Source organism: Tetrahymena thermophila (genome assembly GCF_000189635.1).
Source record: "Tetrahymena thermophila SB210 genomic scaffold scf_8254803, whole genome shotgun sequence".
Lineage (NCBI taxonomy): Eukaryota > Ciliophora > Oligohymenophorea > Hymenostomatida > Tetrahymenidae > Tetrahymena > Tetrahymena thermophila.
The window spans coordinates 1,625,321-1,642,809 of record NW_002476559.1 but is presented as its reverse complement, the minus strand read 5'-3'; the positions used below and the strand labels follow the sequence as shown (position 1 = coordinate 1,642,809).

The 17,489-nt window shown below is 23.0% G+C and overlaps 2 protein-coding genes across 2 annotated transcripts; one reads left to right on the top strand and one right to left on the bottom strand. All coding sequences in view use genetic code 6, as the record gives it.

Moving 5' to 3' along the window:
* Nucleotides 1-1,487: 1,487 nt before the first annotated feature.
* On the bottom strand, nucleotides 1,488-4,587 carry TTHERM_00013890 (family 31 glycoside hydrolase; the record flags this gene model as incomplete). The annotated part of the gene is made up of 6 exons (XM_001008368.1): nucleotides 1,488-2,220; nucleotides 2,269-2,556; nucleotides 2,626-2,848; nucleotides 2,913-3,280; nucleotides 3,334-3,520; nucleotides 3,681-4,587. The coding sequence occupies 6 exons, from the start codon at nucleotides 4,585-4,587 to the stop codon at nucleotides 1,488-1,490; spliced, it is 2,706 nt and encodes a 901-aa protein (XP_001008368.1).
* A 1,901-nt stretch (nucleotides 4,588-6,488) lies between these two features.
* TTHERM_000013889 (transmembrane protein, putative) lies at nucleotides 6,489-16,289 on the top strand (the record flags this gene model as incomplete). The annotated part of the gene is made up of 15 exons (XM_012795690.1): nucleotides 6,489-6,962; nucleotides 7,026-7,825; nucleotides 7,896-8,019; nucleotides 8,304-8,774; nucleotides 8,878-9,369; nucleotides 9,440-9,937; nucleotides 10,016-10,126; nucleotides 10,191-10,312; nucleotides 10,703-10,986; nucleotides 11,059-11,774; nucleotides 12,022-14,264; nucleotides 14,336-14,724; nucleotides 14,810-15,302; nucleotides 15,973-16,163; nucleotides 16,267-16,289. 15 exons carry the CDS (start codon nucleotides 6,489-6,491, stop codon nucleotides 16,287-16,289), a joined length of 7,431 nt encoding a protein of 2,476 aa, XP_012651144.1.
* Between the last annotated feature and the right edge of the window lie 1,200 nt (nucleotides 16,290-17,489).

Genomic DNA, 17,489 nt, shown 5'->3' with positions numbered 1-17,489 from the left:
TTAGTGAATTCCATAAACAGAAATCACAACAGCCACTACAATCCCAATTGCCGTTAGTATCTTAGACTTTTCTATCATTAAAATTAAGCGAATTTTGTTTTGCTTTTGCTTTTTCTTTTAATTTAATTATTTACTTTAAATAATAACTTATATTTATAAAAAACCTTTTCCACAAACGATGAATTATAAATTTAGAATAATTGTTCAATAGGCATCCAGAAAAAGATGCTTTTAATTACATTCTTTATTTTTAAAGTAATTTTTATAATTATCACATCATTTTTGTTACTTATTTAAAATTTAATACTCTAAGTTTACAAAATCAACAAAATCTTACACTTTTCACTCCACATAAAAAATTAATTATCTTAGTAACTATATTCTAATCAATTTTGATTTTCTTTTTATTTTCTTTAAAATTTAATTTTTGGTGTATTAGATTATTTTTTGATATTCATTAAAACCTATTTATTTTTTATAAGTATAAAATGAGTAAAAAAACCTAAATTTTTTAAAATAAATATTAATTTCAAATTTTGATAAAAAAACAGTTATATTTTTTTAATCATATTTTAATATATGTTTACACAAATTAAATTATAATTATATATTATTTTTAAGGTAAATTATTTTATTTTTAATCCAATTTATTTCAATTGTGAAAATTTTATTTGGCAATTAAAATAACAAATTTTTAAAAATAATACACATACCATATTTTTAAGTACTAAAATTAGATCTTCTAAAAAATTAAATATATTTATTTTTGAACTTTAGATTTATTTTCATTTTTATGATATCTTTTAAGTTGATGATCATTAAATTGCTGTAAAAAAAATATAAATATAGAAAGTACTAATATATTTAACCCTAAATTTTTTTATTTACTAAGTATTTATTGATTTTTTTTATTTGAAATTTTTTTATAAATTCATTTTTATTTTATTAATGAATGCATGATGAAATTATTTATTTGTTTTTTGTTAGAAAAATTAAATTTTAATTTATTTTTAACAAATTTAGATTGTTATTCAATTAATTACTTTTTTCCCCTATTTCTTCATATTTTGTGATTGTATGAATAAAGTTTAAAATGTTTTGAATTAAATCAGATTATTGAGCAAAATGAGGCAACACTTTAGATTTAACTTGCAGTAATAGCTAAACCTATGTATATATAAATTGATAAATTTTCAATAATTTAAATAACAGATCATTATTTAATTAGAAAGTAATGAAGAATCTAATTTATTAATATATCCAATTTTAAATAATCTTTGAGAATATATTTAATCACTTATTGATTTACAAAAGCTCTTCTAATCCAATCATAATAATTTTATAACTAATTTTAAATATATTTTTTTATGCGTTTATTCTAATAAAAAAATTTTTTCATTTACTTGAACAAGAAAAAAATATATATAATTTATCTTAATTTTAGTTTTTAATTTAAATCTATGTTAATCCTTTTCTCTTACTATAGCTCATATTTAGAACTATAAGTCTAATTATATTTCACCTCCATCAACTATTAAAGGATTTTCTTCCAAGAAAATAGTCTTTGATTAAGATTTACCATCAACTTTAATTCCTATAACTACTATCTTATCAATAATAACAGTTTAGAAGTTTGTATTAATCTTTTCTTTTTGTATTCTGAGATCAACAGTAAATGATGAATTATCTTCACCCATATTGCCTTAAGCCTTAATGTCTACAATACAATTTTGTTGCTCAACGCAGTTAGAAATGATATTTTCGTCGTTGTTATAGTCGTCAATTGTAAGCATAGAACCCTCTGCATAATTATTTTAATCTAAAGCAATCAGTAGACTAAATCTATTATCAAGGAATCTGCTTCTTAAAACTTTATTTTTATCTTATATGTGCAAGATTTTACCAGATTTTATGTAAAGGGGTAAAACTGAGTCAAAAGGAACTTCATAACAGTGCTCACCTTCCTAGTATTCAGTGTAATCATAAAAACTATAAAAGACAGCCTACTTTGGGATATAGACACAAGAATGTGTAGTTTCCTTAATTTCATCACCACCCTCTACTACTGGAGCAGCCATAAGATAATCTCCGATCATAAACTAAGTTTCATATTAGTATGCATTATCATCGCTAGGATATGACCAGAATAAAGGCCTAAATATAGTTCCAACTCCATTAGCCTTAACAAACAAATGATAATAGAATTTCAAAAGTTAATACCTATTTGAAATATAGATAAATCAAATGAAAAATAAAAAATTTGATTACCTAACATTAAGAGTTTTTATGGTAGAAGAAAGTACATAGGGATGGTCTACAAACACATAAGGCTCTTAGGAAGAAGCATCAGCATTATTGTGATTTCTTGCAAAAGGATACAAAGAGCCCAATTATTACCATCTAGCACATATTTAAGCTGTAGCATTGAACATCAATCCACAAATATCATCTCCATTAAAAGGAATGCCGTACATGTTAAAATTCATAATAGAAGGGATACTTAATTTCATATACTCCCATGTTGAAAATCCATCACCATTCCAATGCTAGACATATCTAATTTATATTTTATATTCAATAAATAAAATTAATTATGGTTTATTTATTAGGGAATTAATTAATTACTTTCCACTACCAACAGTAGTAGATCTAGAAAGAATAAAGGTAAGTTTTTTGCCTAGTTTTTAAGCTGCTTTATAGGTAGCTATACCTTCACCAAATCCATCAAGATTATGCAAATCGTATTAAGTTGGAATGTAGCCGTTAGTTGAGTTATACAAAATACCATCCTATCCACTATAATGATAAGCATCTAAAGAGAGAGTGTGGTACTCAATTTCTTAATCACCTTTTTGATAAATAAATAAATAATTAATTAATGAATGAAATTTAACCAAAAATTTTTATTCTACCTAAAGGATTGAAAGGCAAAGAAGAAGACAAATCAGAAGTTAAAAATGGTTTTGTTTTTTTATTTTAATCTGGAACAATCTCTCCATTAACAAAATTAGAATATTCATTCATATCGATCCAAATACCATCTTAGATGATTCCGAAGCTGGAGACATTTTTCAAACCCTCATACCAAAATTCTGTTGAATTTGGATGGTTAAAATCAGGGAAATAAGTTTCACCTGGCCAAACTTTACCAACCAAAGTATCGTTTGTTTTAGCACTCTTAATGAACACGTTCATATCTAGTCCTTTTTGAGCAGCGTAGCTGTCTAAAGAGATTCCTACATCAATTATACTACTCCAGTGTACACCTCTGCTGTCAGATCTGTTTGGAATAATAGTTTTTATTGATGAATATTATTATTACAAAAAGCTTACAAATTGTAGATTTGCTGCATTTGAGTAATGTTGAATCTTTCAAAGTCAATTGTGAAGTCTTAATATTAGTACATGTAATCAATATCAGTCCAAAGAGAGTCAAAAGGAATTCCATACTTATTAAAGTTATCCCAAACATCCATGAGCATATCAGAGTTTTGATAACCCCATCTGCACTAGTGGAAACCTTTTAATTAAAAAATTTAGTTTAGCAATTAATTTTGTATGAAATTTATTAATTTAGTTGTAATTCTTATCCTTTCTGTTAAAATATTACTAAGTTACTTTATTAATAAAAGAATTAAATTATTTCCTAAATTAATTAATCAACATTGTAATTCATTTACCTGAAGACCAGAAAGGATGCAATATCCACCCGTTAGCATAATTGTGATAGAGCTTAATTGAAGTTTCTGGATTAGAGTCACCTATGAAAAACTTAAAATCAATATTTCCTCCAATAACTTTGTAAGTTAAATGTGAATTCTGCTCATAATCAACTTGCATTCCATAATAGTTTCTGAAAAGAGTCACTTAAAATTAATTGTTTATAATATCTCTTCTGAGATACATAGGATGAAATCCATATATTTCTTTTCCGGGGGTTCCGTTATCAACATCAGCTGCATCTCTAGCCCATAAAGAGTATTTGCCTGATTTAAGAAGGAAATCTGTTCTTCTATCTCCTAAGCCGAATATCATCGAGTCTTTCATTTAAGTAGAAACTTCAATATACTTATCAGTAAAGTAGATAGGATAGTCTTTAGTTGAGAAGATAACTTCTTGGGTGCTCTTTCTTCTTAATTCAAAATAGAATTTCTATCCAACTTAGCTGATTTCTGTCTCAAACAAATTAAATTCTTTTTGTTTTTTGCTGTATCTTTATTTGGTATAAGGATATGGTTCGTTCTCAGGAAGATGGAATCTGGAATTGTTAAGATCAGTTATTTTGAACTCACATTCATCATTAGCATCAACTTGGAAAGTTGCTCTTAAGTCTCTAATAACTGGAGATGTTTTTAATTCAATCTCATTAGGAGAAGGGATCCATTTCAAAATAGCACTAAAACTACCATCAGATAACTACGATTCAATGAAATCTAGTTGATAGTACCCAGCATTCTAAGTAAACTCATCTATTGGATCATTGTTATTAGTATTATTTATTGAATTTTGAAGTTTTGTGATTCCAAAAAATGAGCTCACAATAAGGATAGCAGTGAGAGCAATTATTGTTGCTGATTTATTTATCATACTTTTAAATTAAGCAAAAACAAATTTATTTTTTGTATAAAATTAATTATGGAAAATAAGTAAATAAATAAATTATTAATAACAAATAAAGTAAATTTTATTAAAAAAGTAACAAAAAGAACAAGTTTTTATTACGTCATAAAATAATTAATTAAAATTAAAATTATAAAAAAATTAAAAATCAAAAGATATTTATTTATGACTCCAATAGATTTTTAATAACATATTTATTTTAATAACTTAAATAATTATTTATAAATTTCAAAAACCAAACTACATAATAGTCTTGCTGAAAATGTCCAGATACATAGCAGTAAGAAATAGTGAAATTTATATTTACAATCAGATACAAAACCCCATTTATTATTTTTCACATTTTTGGTAGTTCTGAAAAATTGTAGAGCGTGTGTAGAGTGGTTTTTAAAATATTTGACAAAATAATATATTAATAAAAATGTTTTTGAATATATTTTGTAAAAAAATAAATATATTTTTATAATTTTAATAGTTTTAAATTTAGAAATAGGCTAATCAAAATCAAACAATATTATTTACTGTATTTATTTATATTTTATGGTTTAATGATGCTTTCTAAAGAAATTAATCTTTCAGGAGTGATCCTTTTAAATTTTGAAATTTTTTAGGAAATGGGAAGGATAGAATCAGAATAATTACAGAATATTAGAATAATAATTTAATCTTCAAAAAATTAATTTGATAAATCAATATATTCATTCATTTTAATTCAAAACTTTTTAATTAAAATTCATTCACTTTTGAGTTCAAATTTATAAAAAAATTTAATTCATTTTGGAATGAAAGGTTATTCAAAAAATATTTCATTCATTTTTGAAAGGATAACACAACACAACACAACACACACTCTATTTATCAAGAATATAGCAAGCAGATTTTAATGTATATCAAAAAATAATTATTTAATTTTATATTTTAAAGTTATTGTAAAAATATTAGTATAAAGCTTCAAAAATAATACTAAAATAATTGGGTTATTATGCTAAATTAGAACTAAATAATATAAACTTAACTTGTTACTTTTAAAAAGAAATCTTTAAATTAAAAAATAAAATTATATCAAATGAAAAATATTCTAAAGTAACTAAATAAATTATAAAAGTTTTTTATTTATTCATGTGTCATTTATATTTTAAAAAAATAAAAATAGAATAATTATATTTATATTTTATTTATAAAAGGTAATATTCACTTTTAAATAATAACCAAAGCATAATTTATCTTTAAAATAAGTCAAATGTTTAATAAAGATGTTACTTACTCCTTTATTTTGTCAATAAGAATTAATTAAATAAGATTTACAGACAATTAAAAATTCATTAATAATATCTAAAATTTTGGGCTTACAAATTTAATTAGAGCAATATCCATAATTATTACTGAATTATGTGATTAAAAACAAAAAAGATACACTTATTTTTACACAAATAAATAATCAATCTTATTTAAGATTTTATCAATGCCACAAGTATACTTATTTAAGAAAATAAATAATTAAACAAACAATATATTGGAATTAGTTTTTTGAAAAATTTAATTGTACAAATGAGGACTAAAATTTTTTATATACACAAACTTATCAACAGAAAAACAAAAATATAATTTCATTATTATGAAGATTGCACCTAATAATAAATATTGTTTATTTTAAATATAATTTACCTTACTATGAACGAAATCAAGCTGTTTCCTTTAGAAAATAAAGTGTAAATTAAAGAGTATTGCCGATTTCATTAAATATTTAACAAAATATTCAAATTATTAAATAATTGTTTATTTTTCTAAATGCTTCAAAATATTTTTGCTTGTTTTATATTATTGAATTAATTTATATATTGACTTAAAAATAAACAAAGTTTACGATAATGAGTAATAGAAAATAACTTCGAATTAATTTTTAGATAATTTTATTTGCAATCTTTAACGTAAGAGTAATTAGCGTAGGTTGTCCGTTTTGGTAAAATGCGGTGTCTGGTACAGATCTTTAAATTCAGCAAATGGCTTTACTGAAGTCAAATCCTATGAACTAGTAAGAGGATATTGCTGTGATAATTTATACACCATTTTAATTAAGAATCTTCAATATACAAACTAATTAGTAGTACTAGCAAGAACAGATTAAAGAAGATACTATCTTTTATCAAGTGGATAAAGACGATAGAATCACTTTAAAAATATCTCTATTACATACTCTTGATGGTAAGGGTAGAATTATTGATTGGAATCCTATGAATGGTTTAAAGTAAAAAATAATGCAAATACCTATGGATATAAGCATAAATAAAGAATCTTGCTTAAACTCACAAGAATCTCTTGTTTTTACATGGAATTCTACACATGTAATTACTTATTTAGATATACTTAATATTAATATATATATTCATTTATTTAATTAAAAAAAGATATTTGTAATAGATTTTTCGAAATAGCTAGATTAAAATGGAAGTATTTTAATATAAAAATTAAACATATAAAGGAATTTGATTAAATGCATCAATGATAAGTAAAATAGAAGATTTTTAGTGGTTGATTCTCAAGGAGGAATCAACTCTTATGATATACTGTCAAATAATTTTTAATCACTATTCCAGATCAATTAATTTGCTTCTCTATTATCAATATATCTGACTCAAAATCAAATAGCTGTGTTGTACCAAACTTAAAATAATTTAAACTTTGTTATTTCATATTAGAGTTAATAAATATAATTTTAATAACAAATAAATTAAGTACCTAGATCTGTCTTAGTTAATTAGCAAGAAGACTAATTAATTGTTATAGGAGATTCAAATCTATTCTAGGTATGGTAAATTAAGTAAAATAAGATTATTTATGAGCCAAATTTTTAGTCATTAAGCTGTGATTTCTAAGATTCTTAATATAATATTGTAGATAAAGTGATAGATTTTAAATTTGGATATATAAGTTAACTTAATGAAGTGGTCATAGTTTCGAATTAGTATTTTTTTGCTTATTCGCTTGAAACCTAAAAGCCAATAGTTTTTAAGACAATATCATTAATCAAAAATATCTTTATTTAGGCTTACATAATAGAAAATTAAATAATTCTAGCTTCTTAATAAACAATTTCTGTATTCGATTAAATAAAAATGAAAATTACTTATATTACAAATTATTTATAATATGGAGCAACGAATTACGATTATTACTAGCAAATCTAAGTCGATCCAGAATTAAATAGGTAAACATTTATTTATTTTAGATTCTTAATATTCTGAATATAAATAAATAAATATAATAAAATTATGTAGAATTATCTTGCTCAACCATAGTGGTTAGATTTAATACTGGTCTTATTTTGATAATATCTTAGAGAGTAATATAATTTTTATTACATAACCATCTTTTTTTATTCTAGATAAAAAACTTAACAAGGTAAATAAATAAATAAATAAATTTTTATTTTTATATTATAATTTCTCCTTTTTAAACTCCACAATCAAAAAAATTAATTAAGGCTCAATTTACAATTAAATACTTGAATCCTCCTGTTTATCTTAACAACCTAAGTTGCTAAAAAAATATGGAATTCAAGTATATGAATTTAATTAAGTTATTTATAATTTTTCTACTCTACTTACTATTCTCTCAATTTACTTTTCATAGGTTGCTTAAACTTTTAAGCTTTGTTAAAAATAAGATTAATTTTATTTTTTTAGATAGCTCAGTATGTTACAAGTGCCTCATTAGAATAGGAAAATGCAGTAGCAATTATTAATTATAGAACTGGTCATCTTATAGAGTTTCTTAAAATCCCCTTTAATAATACTATGCATTAAGATTTTTAATTTGTTTAAGATAAAACAAATGGATTTTTATTAGGTATTGGGTTGGTTACTACTTAATATATGATATTTAGATTTTAAAATGACAGTAACCATACTTTGATATTTAATGGAACTTTTGTTTAAACTCAACCAAATCTATCAATTCAAACAGTATATTTAATAGAGTAAAGTTAGCAAATACTGATTTAAATTTAAAATTAAGTTTTTCTCTTTAGCTACTTCTATCAAAACGCATAGTTAAATAACCCTATTCCTATTTAAAGCTTACAAAATCCCTTTTTGTATTTACACTTTAATAATGTAACTCTCAGCTTATTTGTTTTACATTAATAATACATCTAGGTAATTTCAATTTATTCGAGGATTTATTTGCTTCCTAACAAATTTTATATCAGTAATTATCAATTTATTTTAAATATTCTTTTAATTATAAAATTTTAAAAAGATTTTCTCTTATACAACCAATCAATTCTAGCTAGCTAAATAGATTAATTTTTAAGCTATCTAGAATGCCTTAATGATTTAGTTAGTTGAGGAGCAGTAAGTTCTAATTTAATTTATAAATGATCAAATAAACTTCTATAATTACTTGTTGGATAAAACAATGATATTTAATTTATAAAATTAACCAATTCTGAATTATATATGTGATAATTCTAAATCCATTTTGATAGCAATAAACAACTAATACACTTTATATGTGATAAATATTTCTAATGCAGGGTTACTTTATTATCTGAAGATTGACTCTAATTTAATTTACAAGCTATATATTTATACTGATTTAAATATTGTTATAGTAACCTATAAAAATGGGAATTCATTTATATTTAACTATATTAATTACATAGTTAAAGGTATTTTAAATTACCTGATATCATTAGTGCAGATTATAGACTCCTAATATAATAATCTTTTTATTATGTCTAATGAAAAAGTAGAGCTATTTATTATTTAGAAATATAAAATTATTTTAATATAATAATTTTTTTTTCTTCAATAAATAGATTTTTTAAAAGCCATTGTAAAGTTTAGGTATCATCCAACAGATATAAATCAATCATATCATCAATTACTACTTTGAGATGTAGAGTGGCCTTATATTTATATTAGCTGACAAAGTATATATATATAATTCGTTAACGTAATTGTATCTCTCTCCTTTCCCAAGTATTGACATATCTGATGCAAATTATATCTTTGGAATTCCATCATAAAATTTGCTTTTTATACAATTTGGGACTCTGACATCAAATAAAATATCTGTTTATTAGCTAAATACTTACCAATATATAGGCGATCTTAGTTTATAATTCCAAGACTGCTAATAATTAAACTTTTTGGTTTATGACTAATATTTAAATAGATTATTTGCTAGCTGCTCTCCACAAAATTCTTTAGTATGGGACTTAAATAACAATTTCAAATTTATAAAACTCATTAAATGCGGTTTACCTGTTTAAATAAGCTTTGATATTAAAACTAACAAAGCTCTTCTAATGCTGGTATTTAATTAACTAACTAAAAAAATAACTTACTTTCTTTTTTAAAATATTGAATGATTTAATTATATTTTATTCTAGTATACATGGTTCTCATATCAAATAGACTACCAAAGTTTGAGCATAGGACTGGTTGTAACTGGTATATATGGGGACTTTGATCATTTTAGAGGTTTTCAATTTACATGGGACGTAATTAATTAATCTATATAAATAAAACCAGCATCTGCTAATAGTTTTTTTTTTTTAAATTTAGTAAAATGGAGATATTAGAGTATATGACTCCTAATCTAGCCCACTCATCTTTTAGCATGCACATAGTGGTTGGGTTAATCAAGTGATCATAGATAGTACAAGGATGATTATTACTTCTATCGGGTAACAAATGTTTAATTAAATACTTATTATCAAAATATTGGGTTATTATCATTTTATTTATGGGCATATTTATTAACACCTTTTATGCCGCCATCACTTTCTTAAATTATATTTTATTTTATGAATTGATTCTTAAATCAAAGTGAAAGAAGATCTTTTAAAATAAAAAATATATATTATTTGCTATAAATAAATTTATTTCTATTCCAAAAATCATTTACACTCTTTACTCACTAAAAGTATATTAAAAATTTTATTAAAACAGAGACGACCTCAAAGTCATAACATGGGACTACTCTTCTTTTAATTTTTTAAATCTACTGTATATTTTTATAAAAATTTAATAAGTTGATTTGAAATTTCTCCTAATTTTATAATTAATTTTTAAAGCTATCAAAATACACTTTAGGCGAAACTTAATGTAGAATGTCTAGATTTCAACAACAACTATTTATTCATTGGAGATAATAATGGAAATATCTATCAATTAACTTATCCAAATTTGATTTTAAAAAATACTCTTTAGGTTTGCAAATAACAGATTGACACTTTATATTTAGATTTAAATCACAATATTCTTATTTATGGCTCTTAATAGGCTGGTTTATTTGGTTTCTATAACTTATTAGACTTTATTGTGCCATATGGAAATTCATAATCTTATAAAAAATCAGGTAAATATGAATTAAAAATATTTTATTCAAGTAATATTAATTAATTAATTAATAATCATTTTAATTTATTAGGCGTTTAATCAGTTTTGAAAATTGACAATGAAACTGTTATTTTTCATTAAAATTAAAATTTTGTTTAGAAATGGAATTTTAATACTCAGAAATTAGAATATGGCTTTTTTATCTATAACACAAATACTGATTTTTATAATAGTTAAGGTAACATTGTTGAGCCATAGAGCAAATTTTTACTTTTAAAAGGACAGAATTAGAGAGCATGTTTGATTGTCGAGTAATAGCTAATTTTTTTCGACACTAAAAGTTTTAGCATCTTAAGTAATAAAAGGTATTATTGCTTGAGAAACACTTTACTTTTTTCATATCTTATATGTTCCTTCTAAAATGAGTTAACAATTTTTAATACTGATGACTACTCCACGTTCCAGCAATTTATTTTAAATGAAAATCAATCTATTATTAAGCTATAAAGTATAGATGAAATAAGATCTTTTATTGTTACAACCACTCAAGGAGAAGTTATTTTATACTCACTTAATTAAATAGTAAATCAATTTTAGTAATAAATATATACTAAACTCAATGGCTAAGCTATTTCTAATTTCCTTTTTGTAGCATAAAGTGATCAGTTCTTAATTTATGTATCTTTTTTTGATGGATAATTTGCCATAATTTAAATTTCTAAGTAGCTCATCATTACGGAATAAAAGTTTATACAATTTTAAGGTATTAATTCTTAAGTTCATATAATTAGTCAGTTCACAGACAAGGTAATTAATTTATTTAAGTATAAAATAAATAGGAGGTTATACTGAAAAATAAATTTCTTTTTTTACTTCTTTCAACTTTCTATAATTATTATTCATTCAAAAATAAATTAATTATAAAAAAATTGTTTACACCTCCCAAATAGGTTAATTAAAAATTTTTTAAAAAATCTGTAATTTATTTTTTTTTAGTTTTTTAGTAAAATTAAATTAAATAAAATTAATATTAATTTTTTATTAAATTAATAAGATTTTTGTTAAAAGAGTAAATGATTTATACTTAGGAATATATAGTATAGGGTAATTTAATTTGATTAGTCAAATATCTAGTCCTTGCATAGGATACACATTTAAATTAGATGTGCAATCAGATTTCGATATTATTTTATAACACTGTGTAGGTGTATATTAGGTAAACTCTTTTAAAAATTATAAATAACTCGCATATGGAAGATTTACTAATAGCTTAAATTTTCCTGAATTATATACTCCAGATCAAAACTAAATTGTATTCATAAATAAAAACTATTTTATTGATGCTTACGATTACAAGATATTTATTTACTAAATAGATTATGCTAAAGCTCAAGTAATTATGCTAGGCAACTTTTCTTATTTAGGGTATATTTTAGGAAAAATTTCTAATTATTTTGTTATTGATACACCTCAAAATACCTATATTCAACTTTTACTTTACTCTGCTACTCAGCTAGGAAGAATTTAACTACCAATTCAGGGAGAAAAAATTTGCTAAGAAAATATTCCATAAGAGCTATTTACTTAAACATTATTTTAAATATAATTACTTTTCGATTATTTAAAAAGCTATTATTTAATTGAAAGGCTTCTTTTCAAGCTTGCAATTAGCAGCTAGACAATTATATAACCATTACCAAAAGCCTCATTTTCATAAATAACTTCAATATAAATAAATTATGAAACAGTTAGCAGTGCAGAAACATAATTTCAGGTTGTATATGTTTCAGAAAATATTTTCTAATCTTTTAATTAATATTATTAAATAATATTGGAAAACCTCTAACTCCAACCATTAGAAACGAAAAATGACATTTAAATATATAATGTAAAAAATATTATGTCTTTTCAGCTTAATAATGTTAAACTCGCATCGTAAATCTTATATTCATTTTAAATATCTTAAGTATAATCAGTTTAATTTAATAAACTGTATTTACAAAATATTACCTTAGAAAGTAATTAAATCTTGAATCTTTTTAATTTTACTTAAGTTAATAATATGAGTTTCGATTAAATAAATGTTAAAAAATCATAATTTAGCTAGGTTATACTTTTTAACTTTTAGGAAGATATTAATAGCAACACTACTTCATAAATCTCATTTACAAATTTCTTATTTGAAAACTCAAATATAACATTTAAACAAAATGACTAATAATAATTAGCTCCTATTTTTATTTAAAACTCTAATTAAGTAACATTTAATAAATTTACTTTGAGTGGTAGCAGAGGTTCTTCTATTCCTTTTGTGAAAAGCTTTACCATATAAAATTATTAATTTATGAATATTTTATTTTCAAATAATCAAGATATGATGCTCTTCTAATACTCAAATAGCATAGATCATTACCATCAATAGTAAGTTATCACTTAATAAATACTAAATGATACAATTTATTTGGAAAAAGTTGAAATTTAAAGTAGTAAATAAATTTAACCTTCTATCTTCTCTATAGTTTCAATTAAAAGCTCCTAATTATATTTTAATTCTGGTTCAGCTTTGTTAAACATTGCAAATTTTACTAACTAAAACTCAATATTTAGTTTACAGGTATAAAATATATCCATGAAAAACATCAGTTTGTAATAGAATTAAGGCTTTTAGAATCTTATGGTCTTATAAAATTCACAACTTGGAACTCTTTAAAATTTTACTATATCTGATAATATAATTGTGTCTGCTTTGCTTATAACTTAGTCGAATATAACTTTATTAGGTTCTTAAATAAAATAAAATAATTCAAAGCCTACAAAACAGCAAATCTCAGTCTTTACTGTAGCTTAAAAGTCTTAGGTAAATATAATTAATGTAATCTTTGAGTCGAATTAGTCAAATAACGGAGGTTCTCTAATTATTTTATAGAGTTAACTGTTTATCAGTTAATGTTCTTTTAAAGGGGATAAAAGTACTATAAGCGGAGGTTCTATTTTTTCATAAGAGTCCTAATTAAATATTAGTTAAAGCTAATTCTAAAAATGTTTTTCTCCATTAGGAGGTTGCCTATTCATTTAAGAGGGATTTTTGAACATAATTTAATCATCTTCTCAAAATACATCCGCAAGCTAACTTGGAGGATTTGTGTATATTAGCTAAGTAGATTCATTTAATCTAGAGGATGTCACCATTTTTAGCAGTTTCTCATCTGGTGATGGAGGGTCTGCTTACATTTCATAATCTATAGGAGAAAAATCTTTATTTAAGAATGTCAGCTTTTAAAATAACTTAGCAAAAGGGTATGTTTGTTTTTATTTTTGCAATTAATTGCTATTTTTTTTGATTGAATGGTTATTTTATTTTAAAAAAGGAGCGGAGGTGCTATACTTTTAGACAGCTCTGATTTTTAAATTGTTGATTGCAAATTTATAAATAACAAAGCTGGTATTGGTGGTGCAATAAGATATTTAAACTTAAAACCTTCATTTATGAAAAATTAAAAGTCTAAAATTAAAGACTCATGTAAAACATACTAGAACAACATATGCTAAGATAATAGTGCTATTATATTTGGAAACACTATTTCGAGCTATCCCACAAGTGCAACTATATTACCTAGCAAGAACTTTAATGTGCTTTCTGAATTTCCTTAATTTACTTTTAGTGATTTTCAAAGTGGACTTACTGACTTCGATCTGACCATTAACTTTTTTGATGAATTTTCAGATCCTATCAATTAAGTTGATTTTTAGGATAAAGGTTATATATATATATATATATATATATAAATTAATTTTGAATATATTGTTTTCTATTGGTTAAAATTTATTTTATAAATTAAAAGCTATTACTGATTAATTAAGTTAGTAACTAATTTAAGAAATAAGCTAATATAGTTGCAAAGCTTATTTGTAAAATATAAATTCCTAACTGTAGTATCAGAATATAAAGCTAGATGGAGCTACATTAGTTGGATACTCATATAGAAGTGATAAATAAATAGGTTGCTTTATGAATAACTTAAAAATAACAGGAGTCCCTTCTTCACAAGCCACGATGTAATTATAACTTAGCGGTATGAAAGCTGTCAATAAAACTAATCAATATAATGATATCGACAACATAGAGGTTAAAATCGAATTTAGAAGTTGTAAAACAGGAGAATTTTATAATTAAATTTGTTAAAATTGTCTATTGTAGGAATGTGTATAATGTCAAAACGGTACTTATTCATTAGTTTATCCTACCAAAGATAAAAAAATTGAGTGCAAAAATTGTGATATGAATTAAGTCTATTCATGCTATTCAGACTAAATACTTTTGAGAGAAGATTATTGGTAATTAATTCTCTATTTTAAAAATAAATATATTTCATACAAAAAAAAATTTTAATAATATCATATAATTTCTCAATAATTAAAAACAACTAACTTAACATTTAGGTGATTAATTTGAAAAAATAAATTTAGTATTCATGGCTATCTAAATAAATAATATTTATTCACTATATATGTGAATACTTTTATTAATCCATTTGAAAATAAACATTAATATTGCTAATCCAGGTATTGAAATTCAGCTTAATTTCAATAAGTTTTTATTTAAAAATTGAATGATAAGTAGTTAGTTAGCCTTCTTGCTTTTTGTCAGAAATTATCAGATCAATCAATCAACCTGTGATTTTATTTAAAAAAATGAATGATAGTAAACTCTTAAAATTAATATATTTGAATAGTAATTTTAAATCAAAATAAAAATTTTTATTCTTTTCAAAATTTTATTTCTTTTTTGGCATTATCATCATTTTTATTTTCTTTATTATTAAACTGACTCGAATTAACCCACAAGATAGTATTTTTGAAAAATATGAATATTTTAACATAAAATCAAATAAATCCCAAAAAATATTTTTCAGAAATTAGTTAGTTTGTATTTGTATTAATTATTGAGAAATTATCCTAATTAAAATTAAACTTTATGATAAATAATGAATAATTTTAAAAATAGGAGAATAGATAATCGTTCTGATTTAATTTATAAATGTGATTTAATTAATCATTCATGTAATGGAAATTAGTAAAGAGGATATTGCTCTGAAGGATTTACAGGTGCATTATGCTCAACTTGTGATATAAAAGGAAAGGTATGGAAAGAATCTTATTAACTTGATAATACAATTTTTAAAAATGGTATTAAATGTATCAAGTGCTCAAAATAATAATCTATAATATTTAACTAAATTATTACATTTTTGGCTATAACATTATACCTAGTTTTTTTAGTTTTTCAATCTTAAAATAGCAACTGTAATCTATGCTCAATGAGAATATTATAATCCTTAGAATTAATGTACGTTGGTGTTTCATCTTTTCTTTTTGATAACGAGGTTATATCTAAAATATTTATTAATTAGTTCTAAATTCTATCAACTTTGTAATACAGTCTAAGGATTAGCTTTTCTTAGATATTCTCAAATATATTATCAATACCTTAATCAGCATCATAACCAATTAATGTGTTTACTTACTCCTTCGATTGCATTTTAAATCTCATTTATGTAGACATACCGATACAATATAAAAGATTTATCTACGCCTCTATAGTAATCCCACTAGCATTTTTTGTTTCCTTTTTAGCTTTAGTATATTTCATTCTATCAGCAGTTAAAAGTTGTATACCTGATCAATACTTCTTTTATAAAACAAAATATCTAAGATTAAATGTACTGATTAGCACATTAGTAGTATTTTCTTATATTGCTTCACAGAACATTTACCAGGCTGCTTTAGAAAATATATTTTGTAATTATTACAGCAATACATATTTCATGAAAAGTTAAATGGATTAAGTTTGCTATACAGATGAGCATTATTTCTATATGTTGGTTCTAATTGGTCCTGTTCTATTCCTAGTATCAATAGTCTATCCTTTTTGTATGCTGTTTATTCTTTATAGAAACAGATTTAAATTAACTGATTAGAAGTATAAATCTATTAACTTAATTAGAAGGTATGGATACTTATTTAAAGGTTATAAAAAAAATACATGGTGGTGGGAAATATTAAAAACTTAGTATAAATTTTTAATAACCTTAATGGCTACACTTTTCAGCTCTTAACCTTTGCCTTAAATATTGTGCATTATATTTATTTAATTAATATATCTCTACTTATTAATAAAATACTAGCCCTATTAGCATTACAAAATTAACTAGCTTGAAATTAAATCTGTGATATACACTATACTCATATTTTGGATATCCATTGCTTACTTTTACAATTCAAGTGGTTTCTTATCAGTTTTAACATAAATTGGTTTCGTTTATCTTATGATAATTTTGTTTGGTAATTAAAAATAAATAAATAAATAAATCATTTTAAAATTACTTTCTTATTGTTATTAATTATATAAATAAATAGGAAGATTAGTCTTAAATTTAGTTGAAAATAATACAAGAGTCAATTTCTTTGCAATAGATAAAATTAATTGTATAAGTTGGTTAAGAAGGTTCTTAAGAAAGCACT